The sequence below is a fragment of the Watersipora subatra genome, chromosome 4 (assembly GCF_963576615.1).
Source record: "Watersipora subatra chromosome 4, tzWatSuba1.1, whole genome shotgun sequence".
NCBI classification, from domain to species: Eukaryota; Metazoa; Bryozoa; class Gymnolaemata; order Cheilostomatida; family Watersiporidae; genus Watersipora; species Watersipora subatra.
The window spans coordinates 5180855-5198154 of NC_088711.1; the positions used below are offsets into that span (position 1 = coordinate 5180855).

Consider the following 17300-nt stretch of genomic DNA (forward strand, 5'->3'; position numbering starts at 1 on the left):
TGTATGCAGTACCAGCATCAATCCATCCAGCTAAGATGGCAACCTCGAGAAGTGCTACATCGTGAGCTCGAGGAGTCACGAGGGTTTTTTCAACACCATCGGTATAACAAAGAACAGTACAAACACGTGTCATATTCCTGTATTCAGTTTATCATCAGAAAGAGGTATCGCAGCAGGTAGAAAACTGCTGAACAGCAATAAAATATTGCATTTCCATGACATGCTGGGTGTGAAACAAAGTATAAGCTAGGAAAGCTTATTTGTTTGTCTCATTGACTAGGATGGTGAACAAGGTATCAAAAACAGTAGAAAATAAACAACAGTTTCATTATTCAACAAAGAATAAAATTATTGTAAAATGCTAAAACAGTAATGAAACTGGTATGAATTATTATGACTGGCATTCCAAAGTAGTTTTGAGCATAATATAACACTATGAACATGCAAAGGATATTACTGAGAGAACACATAAACACATGTGAAACAGTTTTAAGCAAGGCTTATAATTGCTTCCAATAGGACCAGGTAATAAAATCGATTATATAAAATTTATTCTTTAATAAAAATTTACAGAATTCACCTCTGAAGTTCTCATTCTACCAGAGGTGTTAATCATGTCAACTCTTGCTGGCCAATGATCAAAATACTGGAACTTGTAGATGGTAGTTCCCAGAGCTCTTCTCTTTACTGCGATTGCGTTTGTACATTAGTAGATGCTTCGGATCGCCGCAGACGTAACGTTTGATTCCATGATTTCACCAGGTCTGTTCGGAATACTCCTGTGCAATACAATAAAAAAAGCAGATTTGATTAGTATGGGCTGTAGTAAAGCATCCAAGTACAGTGGGACCAGAGAAGTCGACCATAATTCGTTCAAGGCTGGCATACTATTCCCAATTTGGACAACAAACCTTTTTTCCATAAAAAATAATTGTAATAATTTCAATTCTTAAGTTAGAAAAGTAACTAAAGGTCCCTTTGGGCTATGTTCAGTTGATACAATTTGTTATTAAGCAGTCTTTTTTAAGTAGAATCACCTATTGTCATGTTGACCTTCAGTTATCTTGTAACTGGCTAAAATGAACACGCATTATTTTGGTAATAGCTCAAAAAATAATTCTTGTTTCGACCAGCTGTTTAATCTAAAAAAAATTTTCAAAGTTTGTGTGTATGTCCAGCTACACCTATTAAAGTCTTGGAATTAAAATTTTGCGCTTTAATAAATTTGAACTCACGGAGATCGCAAGCTCTACCTCTGAGTTATGTAAGGCGTAAACACTATCATATATGGTATAGCGTATGTACACGCTAAATGATGTATTATTTGAGCATTGCGCCCAAGCGTTACGATGCAGCTGTTATGAAATATTTTGCCTACCTCAAAAAAGCATGATGCTTTTTCATTACGGCAAATTTTTTCTGCCACTTGATATCAGCAATAATTTCTTTCGAAATTAAATTTGGCGATTTGTGTACCGATTATATACGTTATTAAGAGATATACCTTGCTCGCCATGACGAGTCCAGCGGTATCCGTTATGGTAAAAATGGATTCGCAAACGGATAAATAATACAATTTTAGTTACAAGTTTGAAGTTTACTAAAATACATACTAAAACTTCCTTCAAGTAAGTGCTTAGTAAACTAAATTCATTTAAGGTAGACTCAGTGTTTATGTTAGACGTCTGTCTCAAAGGTAACAACTCTCCATGTAGTACATTGCAATGCTATATTATCTTGAGCACGCAGATCATAACCACAGAATTCACTAGTCATGGTAGGTACCTATAGTTACTAAGGCTAACATACTATGTTATTATATTACAGTATTATTATTTCATAAATAATGATGCTTTTTACAAGGTGATTGCATTAGATAATTACTATGGGTTCCTATACCATATTCTACCATGTATATAGCCTACGATATCTTCGCATGCCAGTGTTGGCATCAAAAACTGGCATGCCAATTTTCGCATGCCAACACTGAAATGAACTAAAATCATATAATTGTATACCAAATAATTCTTCATTGTAATCGTAGCAAAACAAACGATATTTAGCCATTACTTGCTAACAATTTCACATTTATACACCTTTATATTTTTATTTTTCCTCCTAAATTTTTTCAATGAAACACTTCTTTCAAGTTATGAAATTTAAAACTTACGGTTGTTTGAAAAAAAGTTTGAAAACCTTGACAGTTGTTTTTTATTCATTTGAACTGCACAAAAATAGTTTTCTCATGATACGAAGTTTGAAAGTTAGAATGGTAAATGCTGTAGATGTTAAATGAAAACAAACTTCCTGTCCAAAGAAAAAATTGCGGCTACATTGCTATACAAAGGAATAATTGCGGTCATAGTTATTACATGCTTAAGCTAAAAGTTGAAATGCTGAAGCTTAAAGCACTTGGGAAAATACTATTGGTTATTACTAGCGCACTTGAAAATCATAGATATCATTACGCAAAACGTAGCGATTATTAAGCTGGCTTCAGATGATTCTTAATTTAGTAAAAATTTAGACTAGCTCAAGTTAATAGTTTAAGTTACTCGAATTCATTGGGCAATTATTATTACCTAATGAATTTGAGTAACTTAAAGTAAAACTTTAACCTTATTACCCGTGCAACGCCGGACATTCAGCTAGTCGTGTATAAAATAATTTATACTTTATTGTTTAAAGCAGCTGAACAACGAATTACATAATAGATTGATCACCCAAAAGCTGATAGCTGAATTTTATATTTACTTTATTGAATAAAGCTGAATCCTTGTCAAGGAAGATAAAGGACTCACTTCCTTGACATCTTCAGTATGATATCATACAGAGAAGGTAAAGGAGAAGGTTACTACTTGGCAGGGAGTCCTCTTTCATGATGCCTAAATCTTACTTGGTGAAGAATCATGCTAAGAAGATGCTATCTGAATGGCCAACACGAACCAAACAGCACTGGAGAAGCAAGACCGCACCGTTTCATTGTTTCTTCACTGCCATACAGCTAGAGGTGTTGCTATGCAGTTTTGCCATCCACCAATATCCTACTCAACTTTAGAAGCATTAAAACTCAAACTTTTTGGTTAGTCCAATTTGTATGACGAGAAAGAGGCTCAACTACCAGGTTACTGCTGTATTACACTCTGGTGAGTAAATGAACTCCAGCATCAGATACTAGATGTGAAGGCAAAACTGTGGCTATAAATAAATATGACAGTGAAGAGTTCGCTCTAGAAGATGTGGTGAAAATACAACAATATAAATGTTCTTCAAGTGCTTCACTACAAACGAAACAACCTCCATGTTATTTAGCAAAATAGCAGTCAGTAGCCCAGTAGTTTGGCCTCCGAAAATGGCGCCTACCTTGTGTGCTAGCGAAGAACTGCTCTAGCCCGCTGGGTCCGATGTGTGCTTGATCATTCTCATATTCATATGCCTGTAGCACCATGTCAAACTTGTCAAAATCTTTAACAAATTTAGCTTCGTTTGTACAGTTGTCTTCATATTCCTGCAACCACGAACAGGTTAATGATAGGCTCAATTCACTGTCAGCTACCTTACAATCATGCAATTGAAAGGCAAATACAATTTCAAGATCGCACAGGCATGTGAAGCTGCGAGCAGACAATTTTATTTGTCATTCAACATCGTTTTTTCATAAAACATATTCCAACTGCATATTGCTAAGTTGCTAAATTGCTAGTTGGGTCCCTATTATGGCATGCTGAAAACCAGCCAAGTTTATCACAGCCGAGCTTTTTAATATTTTACATAACACACCAAGAAGAACAGGATAAACGAGACTGCATTGTTTCATCGTCTAATTTGCCATATTTTTGCTATATTAATAAAGCTCCCTTTGTCATTGTGTCTGTCAGAGTAAACGTGATGCGTTTACACATTTTTTGCCCGATTGCATCCAAATTTTACACACCTATGCCGGCGTCTTCCGCAAGGTCGCTAAAAGTATTGAGCCTTTAAACTTTCCCTGTTTCCTGAAAACCAGCCATTTAAACACCCACCTTCGGGGTATCTGATCAAAAATAAAAGACATCTCGGGCAAAAGCCAGGCCTACTGCTAGCCCGGCAAAAAGCCAGCAGGCATTCGATTAGGGCGGGTCATGGAGTATCGGTCTACTAAGCTGAAATTCCCAAGTTCGAGCCCCGTATGAAACAATACATTATGAAGCAGCTTTGTTATTGCCTGTTATTTCTTCAGCGCAACAGATTCAAGCAAGATTACAAGTCATCAGAGTTTTATCAGTATAAGTAATCAATTGCTTTCCGGCTTTGCACAATCATCTTTAGTATAGTAAAAGAGGTGTTCTGTGACGTCAGAAAATTATCATGTGAAGGAAGAATTATAAGAACAGACTGTATGAACTCCACGTATTACTTAAAATTTATTCAATGGGAAAAGACAGGCCCACTCCAAGCAATGCCAGGCTTAATTGGCAACCCTAGAAAAGACAGGCCCACTCCAAGCAATGCCAGGCTTAATTGGCAACCCTAGAAAAGACAGGCCCACTCCAAGCAATGCCAGGCTTAATTGGCAACCCTAGAAAAGACAGGCCCACTCCAACCAATGCCAGGCTTAATTGGCAACCCTAGAAAAGACAGGCCCACTCCAAGCAATGCCAGGCTTAATTGGCAACCCTAGAAAAGACAGGCCCACTCCAAGCAATGCCAGGCTTAATTGGCAACCCTAGAAAAGACAGGCCCACTCCAAGCAATGCCAGGCTTAATTGACAACCCTAGAAAAGACAGGCCCACTCCAAGCAATGCCAGGCTTAATTGGCAACCCTAGAAAAGACAGGCCCACTCCAAGCAATGCCAGGCTTAATTGGCAACCCTAGAAAAGACAGGCCCACTCCAAGCAATGCCAGGCTTAATTGGCAATCCTAGAAAAGACAGGCCCACTCCAAGCAATGCCAGGCTTAATTGGCAACCCTAGAACTTTCACTTCCATATAAATGTAAATGTGCCACAATGTATCTGGTTAGACACTCAAGAAGAATGCTCCTTCACATGCATCAAGGACAATTGTCCTCAATGAATCCTTCATGGATTATTGTTATGAAACCAGTGTAGCAACTTCTTCTGAAAATCCAAAGAGTACTGTCGGCTGTTTGCTTGAAATCTCAAATCCACAACTTTAACCACTGAGCTATAGCACTCTTAGCATTTTAACACGCTGTTATCAAATAGTGTACACCATACGCACACGCTAAACAGCGTATTAGTTGAGCGTCGCGCCCGCGCATAACGATTCCCCTGTTATAAAACATTTTTTGCTTAACTCCATAGAACACGATGCTTTTTCGTTGGGGCGAATTTTTTCTGTAACACAATATCAACAATAACTTTTCTCGAAATTAAAATTTGGCAATTTGTGTACTGATTATATACGTTATTAAAAAATATACATTGCTCACCATGGCGAGTTCAGCTCAGCGTTAAAAGTTTATTAAAATACATACTAAGACTTCCTTCAAGTTTGTGTTTAGTGAACTAAATTCATTCAAGTTAGATTCAGTGTTTATATGTTACACGTCTGTCTTGAAGGTGAGAACTCTGTACATAGTACATTGCAATGTTATATTATCTCGCAGATCATAACCACAAAATGCACTCGAGTCATAGTAGGTACCTATAGTTACTAAGGTTAACATATTATTTTGTTACTAATTTTTAATGAGGATGATTTTAAAGTTATTTACTAGGAGACGTTTGCATTAGATAATTACTATAAGTTTCTATACCCCGCTATATATGAAATTTTTGCCTTACTATGCCAACACTGGAACGAATTAAAGTCGTATGGCAAGAATCCACTGTACTATAAAAATTCAACTTATCTGTAAGTGAATATTTAGACATGAAGAGTGTGATAGAAAGTAAGGAAATGATCCACCACACTCCCTAAAGCACCCTTCCAGCACATGACTGCTGCAAAGTGATGTGACTTACACACTTACCTGCCACAGGGCAAGAATATCCTCTGCTATGGATTGGTCAGGCAAATGACTAGTCATGTCTGTTAGGGCATTCTACAGACAAGGTAAGAAATTGGAGGCTCCCTTAGCTCACAATATGAATTTGATACCAGCCATATATACATGTATTCATAATGCTATGTATATACCGAAAGGTTACAAGGGCCAGAATTTGTATCATGAGATACAGCGCATTTAAGACAGTTTCATACAGAACTTTGTAGCTTCGCGGAACTAAACTTGTCCATCTTTCTAAAATAGTCCCATGTACATTGAGGTGTGCATCTTTCAATATAAACATCAACTATTCATCAGCATAATGATGAAATACTTAAAACTCTGCAAGAATACAATAAAATTTAATAATGATTAATGAATTGATTAATGTTGATACAACAAAAACATATTGTATCACCAAATATAACCATTGAAAATATTCAAGAAGGCAATTGAAGGCATGTTTTGCTTATATTGAAGAAATAAATCGTAGCAGAACAGTTAATACTGTTGGTTTTGAACGGTCTAAAATTGTTGTGAACCACCATTGTGGTAATACAAATATGATTATACATCAATGAAACTGAGTGTTTATTTTGTAATATTAATCTGTTATGATGTAATGAATGTTTGCTCAAATCTTACATTGCGTATCAAACAAAAAGACTTATATGTAGAGCTGATAGTCGCGAGAAGTTTGTCTGTAGTAAATGAGAGGAAGATTGAGAAAATGGTGTCAAGCAAAAAAGCCTGAAGCACTTGAAAGTGGAAAAGCTGGAAAAGCTGGACATGTTAATTAGAAAATAAAATTAACAAAAACAAAAATACAAATTAGTTATGTTAATTTAAAGGTTAACTTGCAAGAAAATTCGCATTACAGTTATTTGGTATGAAAAGATTCGCCGTGTCTTACTCTGTTGTGTTGTAAGTGCAAAATATGTGGAAATGTGATTACAAGCCCTTAAAAGCTCAAAAACGAACAGTTAATCGCAGCCACACGAGACCGCCGTAGTTTGGATTCGCTTTCCAAAACGGCTCAAATGTGACGTAGTTATGAGAGATGGTTTCTGTTTACACTTTCATGCAACATTATTCGTCGAAATATTTCACAAATATACTTCATGCATTCAATAAAACCATGTCTAATGTTTTTACGCGTCTGTTTTATCATCATTTTAATGCTGTCACTTTTAGCACTGATATCTTATAACTTACCGTAAAAAATCGTTAAACTTTTTAACCTTAGCTCGAAGGGGTGCATATCATTGTCTGATAATCATGACGAGCCTGTTGGTCACCTGTGATAATCAAAAAATGCTGCAAAAATTATTTGCGAAGTATTGGGTCACATGATCAGATTACGATGTGACGATTGAATAATGCCGAAACAAAACTGTGAAGTAGCGAGCATCTATACTTGATACGGGGTCTTCGGTAAAACCCGAAGTGTTTGTCATAAACTAGTACTACGATAAGTTTTATATTGAGCTTTTTATTGGCCTTTCAATTCACGTGAGAACATACGTGACAAGACGATAACCAAATTTCGTGGTTACGTCATCGAAATAAATAAATTCCGATCTACGGCGGCTTTTCGTTTTTGAGCTTTTAAGAGCTTGTAATCAAATTCCCACATATTTTGCACCTGCAACACAACAGAGTAAGACATGGTGAATCTTTTCATACCAAATAACTGTAATGTGAATTTTCTTGCAAGTCAACCTTTAAAGTTAAAGTAGTATAATATCGACTAGCTCTGTACCTTCATCACCACCTCTACATCTACCTTCATCGCCACCTCTACATCTACCTTCATCACCACCTCTACATCTACCTTCATCACCACCTCTACATCTACCTTCATCACCACCTCTACATCTACCTTCATCACCACCTCTACATCTACCTTCATCACCACCTCTACATCTACCTTCATCACCACCTCTACATCTACCTTCATCACCACCTCTACATCTACCTTCATCACCACCTCTACATCTACCTTCATCGCCACCTCTACATCTACCTTCATCACCACCTCTACATCTACCTTCATCACCACCTCTACATCTACCTTCATCACCACCTCTACATCTACCTTCATCACCACCTCTACATCTACCTTCATCACCACCTCTACATCTACCTTCATCGACACCTCTACATCTACCTTCATCACCACCTCTACATCTACCTTCATCACCACCTCTACATTTACCTTCATCGCCACCTCTACATCTACCTTCATCACCACCTCTACATCTACCTTCATCACCACCTCTACATCTACCTTCATCACCACCTCTACATCTACCTTCATCACCACCTCTACATCTACCTTCATCGCCACCTCTACATCTACATACATCGCCACCTCAACATCTACCTTCATCACCACCTCTACATCTACCTTCATCACCACCTCTACATCTACCTTCATCACCACCTCTACATCTACCTTCATCACCACCTCTACATCTACCTTCATCGCCACCTCTACATCTACCTTCATCACCACCTCTACATCTACCTTCATCACCACCTCTACATCTACCTTCATCACCACCTCTACATTTACCTTCATCACCACCTCTACATCTACCTTCATCACCACCTCTACATCTACCTTCATCACCACCTCTACATTTACCTTCAGCGCCACCTCTACATCTACCTTCATCACCACCTCTACATCTACCTTCATCACCACCTCTACATCTACCTTCATCACCACCTCTACATCTACCTACATCACCACCTCTACATCTACCTACATCACCACCTCTACATCTACCTTCATCGCCACCTCTACATCTACATACATCGCCACCTCTACATCTACCTTCATCACCACCTCTACATCTACCTTCATCACCACCTCTACATCTACCTTCATCACCACCTCTACATCTACCTTCATCACCACCTCTACATCTACCTTCATCACCACCTCTACATCTACCTTCATCCCCACCTCTACATCTACCTTCATCGCCACCTCTACATCTACCTTCATCGCCACCTCTACATCTACCTTCATCACCACCTCTACATCTACCTACATCACCACCTCTACATCTACCTACATACATTTGTAAAGCTAGTCAAAGAGTTCAAACAATGGTTTTTAGGAGTAAAAGGTCGCTTTGTGAAAACTGAAAACTCAAAAGTAAACACGTGGCTGAATGTGTGACTGATAGCTCAAATAGTGTGGCTGATAGCCCATAAATATCCCTATCTGGGATAGGAGTGTATAGCAAACAAGCTATCTGACCTTTTCTAGGGTATATTTGTCTGACTCTGAAACTCCACAATGAGGAGTTATGTCTCCCACAACAGCCTCAGCCATGTCATGCACTATAGCCATCTTCATCACTCTATGGAAACATAAAAAGTGTCCATGTGATACTAATATTTAAGTAGAGATCAGTCACTATATAATGAGCCATCTCCTGTTTATAATGATGCCATGATACTTAAATCTTTAAACAGCAATAAATTAGAATATCTTGTGGGTCAAACATTTCTCATGATCCCCCATGGCAAAAGTAGATGGTGTGAGTAGACCAGAGTAGACATTGTGTTAAGTGCACGGATAAAGCTCAATGCTATTGGCTTTATATGTCAAAACTATTTTAATATTAAAGGTTGACTGGCAACAAAATTTACATTACAGTTATTTGGTATCAAAAGGTTCACCATGTCTTACTCTGCTGCGTTTTAGGTGCAAAATATGTGGAAATGTGATTACAAGCTCTTAAAAGCTTCAAAACGAACAGTTAATTGCCGCCATCATCAAAATTTTATATACATACTGTAAATGTTAAAAATTAGTAACAAAATACTATATGTAACCTTAGTAACTATAGTTACCTATAGTAACTTTAGTGGTTATGATCTGCAATAAAATGTAACATTACAATGTACTATGTGCAGTAGCAGTAGTGCGCACTGTAGGGAGTTCTCACCTTTGAGACAGACATACAACAAAAATGTTAAATTTAACTTAAATGAATTTAGCTAACTAAACACATACAACATACACAAGCCAAGTTTTAGTATGTATTTTGCTAAACTATACTTCAACCTTGTCATTGGCTAAAATTTTATCACCTATCTGTTACCGGTTTTGTTTTCACTATAATTTATAACGAATAATGCTGAACTTAGAGAGAACGAGCATCGTATCTCTTTCAGGCGTTGCGGGAGGGATTTGGGCGAATAGCATATTGGCATCTTCGTTATTTCGACGTATTCAGAACACCAACTGCAAAAATTTAATTTTGAGAAAGAAATTTTTTCACATCGTATGGCAAAAAAATATCATATGGCGAGGATGAAAAAATATCATATGGCGAGGATGAAAAAATATCATATGGCGAGGATGAAAAAATCTCATATGGCGAGGATGAAAAAATATCATGTGTGACATTGTAAGGCATCATATAACAGGATTATCGTAACCCAAGGGCGCACTGTATAAGAGTACATTGTATTCTGTTAAATGCCCTGCAAGGCTTAAAAAGCTAGAATAAATGTTTGAATGATTATATGTAGCACTAATGTAAATATAATGTATGAAATTATGTAAACAACTAAACATAAAACTTAAAATGCATCGAAAATCTAAATAAACAAATAATAATCCATAAAAAAATTTATATTGTTACTTTACTTTAAAAACATGACAATGCAGGTGTAGACCAGCGATGACTGATGTGCGCGTAACTTACTCATCTATATGATTTTAATTACTTGTTTAAAAAGTTTTTGTTATTTTTATTTTGGATTGACTTTTTTACTTTTATTTAGCAAATTATGTTTCGAAGAAATTTGGACATTGTACGTTAAAAATTACTTTCTACATCAAGACAAAGATTTGCTCAAATTTTATGACACAAATGTAAAAACTGGTGTATAGAGGTGATCTAAAAACTGGTGTATAGAAGTGATCATAAGTCCAGGTTTGACTGTAACTAATAGCTCACAATAAATACTGACACTGACCGTAAAACCTCTATTTGAATGACATGGTGCTCTATTTTTTAATCCTTCCTCTAAAGTGGTGTTTTATTAGAGTTGATGTTTAAATAGAGGGTGGCGCTGTATTTTGTGACTAGCTCATCAGCATTTAAGGAAGACAAATTTAACCCTTTTACGGGCAATGCTAAAGTGTTACCTATATTTTGCAATCTCTTCTGGGCAGAGCGACATTAATGCGGTCGACTTCAGCATCTTTGCTAAACAGTTTTTCATATACGCCAAAGTATCAGACCAGGTTAAACAAGGAACTACTTTGAGTAAAAAAGTATTAGTCGGATATAGCTATTAATTATTTTGATGGTGTTGTTTTCAGTTTTAAAGAAAAAAACTCTAAAGGTTTGGAGTTGGAAAACCGACCTCGGTACGCTATAACAATAGCTGCTATTACATCGTACCGTGTTCCTGAAGAGTATTCTCATGGTTTGTCAAAACGCTTTAAAGTGTTCAGGTAAGATTGTAAACCACATTATAGAGGAATCTGAAAAAAATGAATTGGATTTAGACCTTAGTCACCTCGAATCGGTGTAGTTCGGATGGTTGTGACGATCGAATTCTCAAGTACACTGTCACTAAAACCATGGCAACCAACTACAGCAACAACAACTACAAGCAATAACAACAATTTATTAGTACCATTTTGCAAACATTTTTTGAATGGTCACTTTTTATTATGGGTTCATAAAGATCAAAGAATGTCAAAATGGCAGTCAAATAGAGATGGCGTTCAATTAAAGGGTGGCGCTGTATTTTTAAACCCTCTTCCTATAATGGCGTTCAAATATAGGTGGCGTTCCAATAGAGGTCTTACGGTAACTCATCTACATTTAAACTTCAACAAACTTTAAAGTGTAACTCCAGGTTATACACATTGCATTCTAGACCAGATTGTCGAGAGGTTTTCTAATATCACATGCCAAATTCCCTATGCATGATATGGAAAAAGTTCCTCTCAGCTTACTTGTATTTATTCACAGTCAAGGTTTCTGGAATCATCATGCCCATGACAGCCATGCGGTACATGTGAGAGGCAACGGTTTCAGGTTCCAAAACCCCACACTTCACCCAGCCAGTTCTTTTTAAATGCTAAAAACAATCAGACATCCCATACCTGATCATGTACTTACAGTCATACATCGACTTACGAGCTTAATGCGTTCCGAGACTGAGCTCGTATGTCAATTTACTCGCATGTTGGTGCAATTTATTTATATATAAAACAATTAAATATATATTGATTGGTTTCCATACACTAAAAAATGCAAATAAATCACTCAAAACAAGATATTGTAACAGAAAGAACATGTTGGTTATTGTCCTAACTTACCACATGCTTTCAAAAAGCAACAAATAAAAAATAATGCAAGGAAATGTGATTAATTAAAATGTAAAATTAAATACATACAATCGCGGCTAACGCTAGCATTTGCCAGAGAGGGAGATATGAGTACTATATTACTTTACTACTACTTACCTTCATTACTACAGCTGACTTTGATAAATTTGGATTTTATCAAAGTCTTAAAAGACAAGCTTAGAAGCAAACTTTCATTTTTAATTAAACGTAATTAAAATTTCTTCGGCGTTCATAGTTTGAAGTTTCTCGCTGGTTAGCTAATTTTTCCTTTGTTTCGTTTTCACGACTAGCCAGCCATTTTAAGATAAACTTACGGTATCTAAGGACGTTTGCCTTTGTCGCCCTTTCAACATGATGTGATTAGGACGAAGACAGGTGTCGTCACGAAGGGTTAATGCACGACCACTAGCCAACTTGTCCAAATGTCTATTTGTATAGTTTTGATAGATAGCGCCGGCCTTTTCACATAGCATAGTTTCAGTTACGATGTAACCGGCCAATTGTTTAGGTATCTTTTATTCCACGCCTGAGCAGTCTCTCCATCAGGGGTCGTGAAGATCGCTGCGCCGTTTAGAAAGTATGGTTAGTCCTTTTGCGAACTAAATGCCCTGAATATAATCCTTCTGTTTGATAGTTGTGAATGTATTTCTGTCATACTGCTGAGCTAGCCCAATCACGCATACACATTTCGCATATTTTTCAATAATTTTCTGTTTAATATCAATTGTTATCATTTGCTTTTTTTTGCATTATCTTTCATTTTACTGGCAAATTTTCGGTCTATGCACAGTACTTTTAATTCACATAAATCTGCACTGAAAATTGCGCACAAAAAACATGGTACAAAAGTATAACCTGAGCAGTTGAAAAATACAGAGTGATGCTGTTCTCATAAAACACCTCCGGCATACTTGGCAACTGACTCACGTGCTCGTATCTCAAACATGGCTCGTATGTTAGTGCTAAAACTTGCTTAAATGCTGGCTCGTATCTCAAGTTTCTCGTACATCGGAGCACTCGTAAGTTGAAGTATTACTGTACATACTACTTCTTTGACTGACAGTTGATAAATTCTTTTGATGAATAAGTTAAAAAACACCTATTGACCTACACAGAGTTGGCATTGCATGCAATATTGAATGTCAGCATTAGTTAATGGTGATAGTCAGAAGAATCCTTTATGTCCAATAAACTGCTCAGGTTAACACTGTACTGCACTTTCAACACTCAGACTAGCCCTATACTATTCTTTAGGTTAACCTCGTACTGTTGTTTGTGTACACAGGTTACCTTTGTACTGTTCCACGAACACTCACGTTAACCCTGTAAACACTCATACGAAATCTGTAGCAATTTATTCAGCTTGCACTGGTAATATCATCTTTTACGAGGGTGGTGGCTACGTTACCACCCGATATCCATAACAATTTTTTAGAAGCTTAGCAAGCATTCTCACCACAATAAGTCTTTAATGCAAGCTGGTAATGGTAGGGTGCTACGGAGAAATTGAGTTAAACCTCAGCCCTTAACACGCTTACGTTTATGAAACGCGTTAATAAAAATATGACTGCTGAAATTCTGCATTGAACACTGGCATTGACTTAAATCAGACATTAATCTGCTGCCTAGTCATGAGATAGTAGTAATCACAAAACATACTTGATAATCCTTACTACATATTTATGTAAGTGAGAATATACAATGATAAAAATATGAAATAGAGTCACCTTCAGCTTGCCAACTGTGGTGAAGAACTCGATGAGAGTAACTGCGCTGGCGGCATCCATCATTCTACAGATATCATCAGCGTGTTAGAATAGCAAGGTGCAGAGATTGCAAGTGCAGGAAGGTGGGAAATAAACAGCAAAATACACATAGCTGACCTTATTTTACTAGCAGATACGTGACTCTAGTTCATGACCGATGCAACCAACGCCATATAGGTTTTCCCTCACGGAAAAATTTAGTAATTTATGAGATTTCATTTGCTGTAATTACAGTACACCTTTGTGCATGAAAGTTATGTAGCGACTTTGCTCTTAAACGAATCTGGTTTCAATGAGAGCAATACTGCATAAATGTTTTCTAGCTAAAAACCCACCTAAGTCTTGAGTGAACTTGATAGTCAAATGGACTGAGGAATTGTTATTAAAGTAGCTCAAGTATGTGACAGTGGAATAGGCATTAAAATGCTTTGGTCCAAGAAAGTATCTGTCTCTATGAGTTGTCTCAGTAGAGGTCATGGTATTACTTTATACATCATGACAAATATTTGCTAGAATTTCATGATATAAGTAAACAGTCTGGTGTATAGAGAGAGGTGATCATAAGTCGAGGTTTGACTGTACAGCAGATAACTCGCAATAAATAGTAGCTTGACTCATTTACACTTAAACTTAGAGTGTAACTATAAGTTAAACATGTTGCATTCTAGGTCAGCCTTGCTGAGAGGTGTTCATGCAATTGAAAAACATATGTGGGAGTATAATCTAATCCTGTATTATTCCTCTTACCGACAGCATCAATGTAAACAAGGTACTAACAATTGTAGCTTAACTATAATGTGCTGCATAGTCCGTGAAACAGACTGTGAAAAACAGGAAGTTGTGTAAAGATTTTATGCTGTACCCTTTGTTAATGTTAACCTGTTTAGCATCTAGCATGAGAAAGCTTTTGTTATTCATGCAAAGTACAGCATGTTTGTACACTGTAAATATAGAGAGTTTAGTACAGCTCATTAAAATGCTTTGTGCGCCAAAAGGTTTTTAGGTCACGTTTCTGTTTTACACACAGAAGTTGTGATGACACCATAAAATGCATTAATAGACATAAATAGCTGCATATCATACTCCAACTGAAATCTTAAACAGCAGCAAAAGCAGCTAAACTTAAACAAAGCGGTGCTTGGTTGGCATCTTATACTCATAGTGAACCTAAGACCAATTAAAATAAAGAAATGAGAAAGAGTAGAGGCAAATAGAACATGACTGTCAGCACATTGCATTTTCAGACAATATCAGAACTTATGCACTAGTTGTCAATAAGATGCATCTATTGATATTATCATTACATGTAGATTAGAAGTACAACCATGAATCAAGTGTTGTGATAGTAGGCAAAATAAATAGATAGACAAAAACATATTTCAAATGATTAAGCAGCTGGTATAAAGTTACTCCCTCAATCATAAGTCTTTTGTTGGTATTTGTACATATGGGGTTTTGACATGTCTGTAGATTATATAAAATGAGACAGGGGCTGGCCGGCCAGAGAATGGTATTTTTTAATCAAAAACTATGAGTAGTAGCAGTAGTAAATGGAACAGTAGCTTCCAGTGGTAACTGAAAGCAGTACTTCTATGTAATAATCGGCGTCCATACTCTAGCTGTTGCATTCTCGGAAACCACATGTCGTTTTACAAGTCGTCTGCAGACCGGTGGCCATAGTAACATATGTTTATATCATAGACAACAATAAATAACACGATTCACTAAAGATATTGGAGTACTAAACTAACCAAACTTCTAAAAGGTTTATGCATTCTTATGTGAGATCATTGTAAAAACGCGTAGCTACTGTTATTGCCAAGATAACCGCTGATATACAAGCTGTATGCTTGTAATAATGATAGAAAAACTTGTATATACAGTACATGTGCCTACATATGTACTTAATCGTTATATGACCATCATAAAAAAGGTTATCGACACACCAGCTCTGAGGCTGCATAAACGCGATTCCAATCAATACGTGAATGTTTTTAGCTACATGTACATGCCTGAGTAGAACATAGAAGAGTATAGACAATCGTGTAAACATTGTTTTATATTAAGCCTCACTTCTGGTGGCGGCGTAGGTTAAAAAAAGTTGCATACACTTGCATTGAGCTGAATTTTTCTTACACTTTTTGAAGCTTAGAACCAGTGCTAAAAATAAACAGTGGCTGGAAGACTTTTATATTAATCTAAATTAACAAAGAAGTTTAAATTCTAATAATAATTAAAAAATTAATTACTATTCAAAAAACGGATTTTTTAAATTACTTGATATTTAATTAAATTGGAGTTTTTTTTAACATTTAGAAAACGAAAACTATTAATTAATGGGAATCAGAATCACTAACAAAATTAAGAATGGAAAAGTAGAATTGTTGTGGATAAGTAACCCTAACTACTTTTTGAAGTGGGTTTTTTGGAAGGCGAAAGTTAGCGCCGCCACAGCTAACTAGCTATGACATCATTGTCTAAACTCTTATAATAATAAACTCAGGTACATGTACATCTATATATATATTTCTCAAAGTATGTCCATGTGTATGTCATATGTCTGTCTGCGTTCCGGCTATAGCTATTATTAGAATTGCCTAGCTGGGCAACAATGCTGACACAATGTCATTAGAGTACATTAGAAGCCTAGCAGCTTACTGCAATTTTCCATTGGCAATGTGCCAGGCTAATAGCTTAAAAGTTACAGTTGTTTGACAAAGTTTTGAAACCTTTAGTTGCTTTCATTTTTCTCTTAATTTATTTCAACTACACATAACACTTCTCTCATGATATGTAGTTTAAAAGTTAGAATGGTAAATGTTGTAATATGTTAAATACAAATCAATTTTCTGTCCAGATCTTTTTATTACCCGGGCAACGCTGGGTAGCACAGCTAGCGTACGTACATATTTACATATGTAGACTGCGTTATCAACTTATCATCAGACTGAAGACGGTAAAAGGAGACGTAAATAATCCGTGAGACCTTAGGCTATATAAGTACAATTCCAATTACATATCGTCAGATGCTACTTGTGACGGTTAATACTTTTTATGCTCTAATAATACTACAAGTTGTAATAAGTGCGACCTCAGCAGTTTAACTCTGATAAAAATGTTAAACCCTAGTTTTGTTTTAAAAGA

The 17300-nt window shown here is 36.4% G+C and overlaps 1 protein-coding gene across 1 annotated transcript; it reads right to left on the minus strand.

The window, feature by feature from the left end:
• Window positions 1-140: 140 nt before the first annotated feature.
• Window positions 141-14177, minus strand: LOC137394482 (5'-deoxynucleotidase HDDC2-like). Its single transcript, XM_068081206.1, has 6 exons — window positions 14118-14177; window positions 11995-12119; window positions 9268-9370; window positions 5979-6050; window positions 3364-3508; window positions 141-779 (listed from the first exon to the last, which is right to left on the minus strand). Exons 1-6 carry the CDS (start codon window positions 14175-14177, stop codon window positions 685-687), a joined length of 600 nt encoding a protein of 199 aa, XP_067937307.1. The 3' UTR covers window positions 141-684.
• Between the last annotated feature and the right edge of the window lie 3123 nt (window positions 14178-17300).